This window comes from Pelodiscus sinensis, chromosome 3 (genome assembly GCF_049634645.1).
Source record: "Pelodiscus sinensis isolate JC-2024 chromosome 3, ASM4963464v1, whole genome shotgun sequence".
NCBI classification, from domain to species: domain Eukaryota; kingdom Metazoa; phylum Chordata; order Testudines; family Trionychidae; genus Pelodiscus; species Pelodiscus sinensis.
The window spans coordinates 63,006,359-63,010,043 of NC_134713.1; the positions used below are offsets into that span (position 1 = coordinate 63,006,359).

General features: G+C 63.6%; 1 protein-coding gene across 1 annotated transcript; it reads right to left on the reverse strand.

Annotated features, from left to right (window-relative positions):
* Positions 1-2,301: 2,301 nt before the first annotated feature.
* Positions 2,302-3,470, reverse strand: LOC142827702 (uncharacterized). The gene is made up of 2 exons (XM_075923181.1): positions 3,125-3,470; positions 2,302-2,929 (listed from the first exon to the last, which is right to left on the reverse strand). The coding sequence occupies exons 1-2, from the start codon at positions 3,468-3,470 to the stop codon at positions 2,358-2,360; spliced, it is 918 nt and encodes a 305-aa protein (XP_075779296.1). The 3' UTR covers positions 2,302-2,357.
* Positions 3,471-3,685: the final 215 nt, after the last annotated feature.

Sequence of the window (3,685 nt, forward strand, 5' to 3'; positions counted from 1 at the left end):
CTGACATTATTTTCCACAGGCAGTGGTAATTTTGGCCAATAGCTCACTACATCTAAATGACGTTGTTTTTTTGAAAGAGGATATGCAAATTCTACGGGAATTTGCATATCTTCTTCCGATCACTTTTTCATAAGTGAGTCTTTTGAAAGTGAAAGTAGTCTGGATGCAGGTTATTTCGGGAAAAAAAAACCTTTTTTGAAAAAACTGCTCTTCCTAAAAAAGGGAGGTTTACGTGGTTTTTAAAAAAGGGGTTTTTTTTCTGAAAAAACCCCACCTCCCGACTACTTTCACTTTTGAAAGACCCGCCTTTGAAAACGCGATTGGAAGAAGATATGCAAAATCCCCTGGGGTACGTCTACACTACAGCGCTAGTTCGAACTAACTTAGTTCGAATTAGTTAATTCGAACTAAGCTAGTTCGAACTAGCGCATCTAGAACTAAAAACTAGTTCGAACTAGCGTTTTGCTAGTTCGAACTAGCGCGTCCACACTGATTGGACGCAGGGGGGCATTTAAGGGCAGCTGAAACTGGTTCTGGCAGGGCATCAGGTCAGCAGTTGCTTTGTGTGGCTGCTGTCTGAGGCTATCTGAGGCTTGTGCTTAAAGGGACCCCCCCTGGACAGCCGGTTCTCAGCTTTTCCTGCTTGCTTGCCAACCTCGCCGAGGGACAGCAAAGCGTCGGTCTCTGTGCCCGTCTGTGTCGGTGCTTCCCTTCGGGGGGGACCGCCGCAGGTGGCAACATGGAGCCACGGCTCGCCCTGCACCTTCTGGTGCACTTTCTGGACTTGCTGCTGCAAGCCTGCCAGCAATGGCTCGAGGCTGCCTGGCACCACCTGGGGAACGTCAGCCCCCTGCCTCTCCGCCTGGCCGCCCTGGGGGCCGTGGAGGAGCCGCGGCGGCGCCCCGGCACCGGCGTGCCCCGCCGCATCTGGCGTCTGGACACCAGCAGCGACTGGTGGGACCGCATCGTCCTGGAGCGCTGGGACGACCGACAGTGGACCCAGAACTTTAGGATGAGGAGGGACACCTTCCTGGAGCTCTGCGAGTGGCTTGCCCCTGCCCTGCAAAGAAGGGACACTCGCATGAGGCCCGCCATCCCCCTCCAGAAGCGGGTGGCCATCGCCCTCTGGAAGCTCTCCACGCCGGACAGCTACCGATCCGTCGGGAACCAGTTCGGCGTGGGGAGATCCACTGTCGGAGCAGTGCTCATGCAGGTATGGCGCTCGTCGGCCACCGAGCCGGGGGGGAGGGGGGCTGCGAGGAGGGGATGGGCCGCCCCAGGGACAAAGGGGGGGCGGGAGGAGGCGAAGGCGCCCCGCACCGGAGGGGTCGGGCTGTCCCGGCCGTACTACACGCCGCCAGGGGGGTTACTTCCGGGAGTGGGGCGCGGGGCACTGCCAGGGCACGCACGCTCCCAGCCACCCGGGCGCCCCACTGATTGACGCTTTGCTGTGTCTCTCTCCGCAGGTGGTCAAGGCCATCAACCGGGTGCTGCTCCGCAGGGTGGTCCGCCTCGCCGACCCGGATGCCGTCATCCGGGGATTCGGCGCCCTCGGCTTCCGCAACTGCGGGGGGGCCATCGACGGGACGCACATCCCCATCCGTGCCCCGGAACACCAGGCGTCCCGGTACGTGAACCGCAAGGGGTACTTCTCCGTCATCCTGCAGGCCGTGTGTGACCACCGGGGACAGTTCACGGACATAAATGTGGGCTGGTCCGGCAAAGCACACGACGCACGGGTGTACCGGAACTCCTCCGTGTGCCAGCGGCTGCAGGATGGGACCTTCTTCCCCGACCGCCACATCAGGGTCGGGGACGTGGACATGCCCGTCTGCCTGGTGGGGGATGCCGCCTACCCACTGCAGCCGTGGCTCATGAAGCCCTACACGGGGCACCTCAATCCCTCCCGCCAGGCCTTCAATAACAGGCTGAGCAGGGCCCGCATCGTGGTGGAGGGGGCCTTCGGGCGACTGAAAGCCCGCTTTCGATGCCTCCTCACCCATCTGGACCTGGCCGAGCACAACATCCCTCCCGTGGTGGCGGCATGTTGTGTGCTCCACAATTTGTGTGAGCGGAAGGGGGAGGCTTTCTTGCCAGCCTGGATGGCTGAGGCTGACCGCATGGCTGGACACTACGGTCAGCCCCGCACCGCCGCCGTCCGGGAAGCCCAGCGGGGGGCCATCCGGATCCGGGAAGCCCTGCGGGAGAGCTTCCAGGTGGAGGAGGAGGAGGACTGACCTCTCCCTGCATGCCCCACCGGGGCCTTCTTCCACCCTACCCCCCCCCCTTCCCCTTTCCCCTCCCTACCTACTGTCAAATAAAGACACCTGTTTTTCAAACAAAAACGTCTGTTTATTTCAGAGAACTGGGGTGGGGGAGGGAGGAATGAAGGTGGGAGAAGGGAGGGGGAAACCTGGGACGAGGGAGCTGGAAGGGGAGGGGAGGGAAGGGAGGAAGGGAAAGGAAAGCTCAGGGGTGGGAGTCCGGCTGCCTCTCCCGTCTCGCCACACTGCGGGTCCGGGGGCGTCGGTGGGGAATGGTTGTGGAGGGGGGGCAGAGAGGACAGGGGGTGTGGAGGAAGCAGGAGCGGAAGCAGGAGGAGCAGGAGGAGCAGGGGGAGCAGGGGGAGCAAGAGGGGGAGAAAGAGGGGGAGCAAGAGGGGGAGCAGGGGGAGGAGGAAATGGAAAGCGGTCCAGCAGGCTCTGGAGGTGGCCTCGCAGGGCACGGCCCTGCTCCTCCAGGGCCTCCAGACTCCTCTGGCGCAGCCTGAGGTCCTCCTGGACCCAGTGGTCCTGGAGACGGAGCTGTCGGTCCAGGAACCGGAGATGCCGCCTCTGGTAGTCCTCCTGGTTCCTGGCTGTCCTGCTTGCCCGGGCGCGGGCGGCTGCTGCAGGCGGTGTGGTGCACCCTGCAGGCCCCGGTGCTGCAGCTGTGGTGCAAGAAGACCAGCGGTCAATTACCCCAGGGGCCCAGGTGTGTGAAACCCAGCTCCCCTCTGCAAGGCCAGGGCCCCTGCAGGATCCCCAGCTGCTACTCCGTGGTGGGCAAGGCCCAGGCGCACGGTCCCGGGGCTCCCTCTCGCCCCAGCCCCCCGTACACATAAGGGGAACACGAGGGTACTCACAGGTGGACGCCTCCCCGGCCTCTGATGATGCAGGCGAGCGGCTCTGTGGGGTGCCTCGGGGGTCCCGGGTCCTGGGAAGGCTGGCGGCAGGCTCCTGGCTCTCAGAGCCCTCCTCCTCCTCCTCCGTCTCCAGGAGCGGTCCCTCTGCCCCGGGGTCAATCACGTCCCGGGGGGCAGGGACGGCATGAGGCCCCAGGATGCGGTCCAGGGCATGGAAGTGGGGGCAGGCCTCCGGGTCAGCCCCTGGCAGGCAGGCCCGGGAGTAGGACTGCCGCAAGTCCTTAATTTTGCAGCGCACCTGCTCCCGGCTGCGCTGGTGGCCCCTGGCGGCCAGACTGGCAGCCATGCATCCGTAGACGGCTGCGTTCCGGTGGCTAGTGCGGAGATCGTGGACATTGGAGGCTTCCCCCCAAACCTCGATGAGGTCCACGATCTCCGCACTTGACCAGGCGGGCGCCCGCCTTTTGCGCCCCCGGGCAGGCTCCCGGGAGCCGCCAGGCTGGTCGTGGGGAGCAGTGGAGGGCTGGGAGCCCTCGGATGGCTGGCTCATTGTGTGGCAGG

What these genes read in the sequence shown, in the direction of transcription:
- LOC142827702 (XM_075923181.1), bottom strand. Translation starts at nt 3,470, where the DNA reads ATGGCTGCCAGTCTGGCCGCCAGGGGCCACCAGCGCAGCCGGGAGCAG. An exon ending in GGCCGGGGAGGCGTCCACCT is followed by an intron (nt 2,930 to 3,124) that starts GTGAGTACCCTC and finishes CTTGCACCACAG; the next exon opens with CTGCAGCACCGGGGCCTGCA.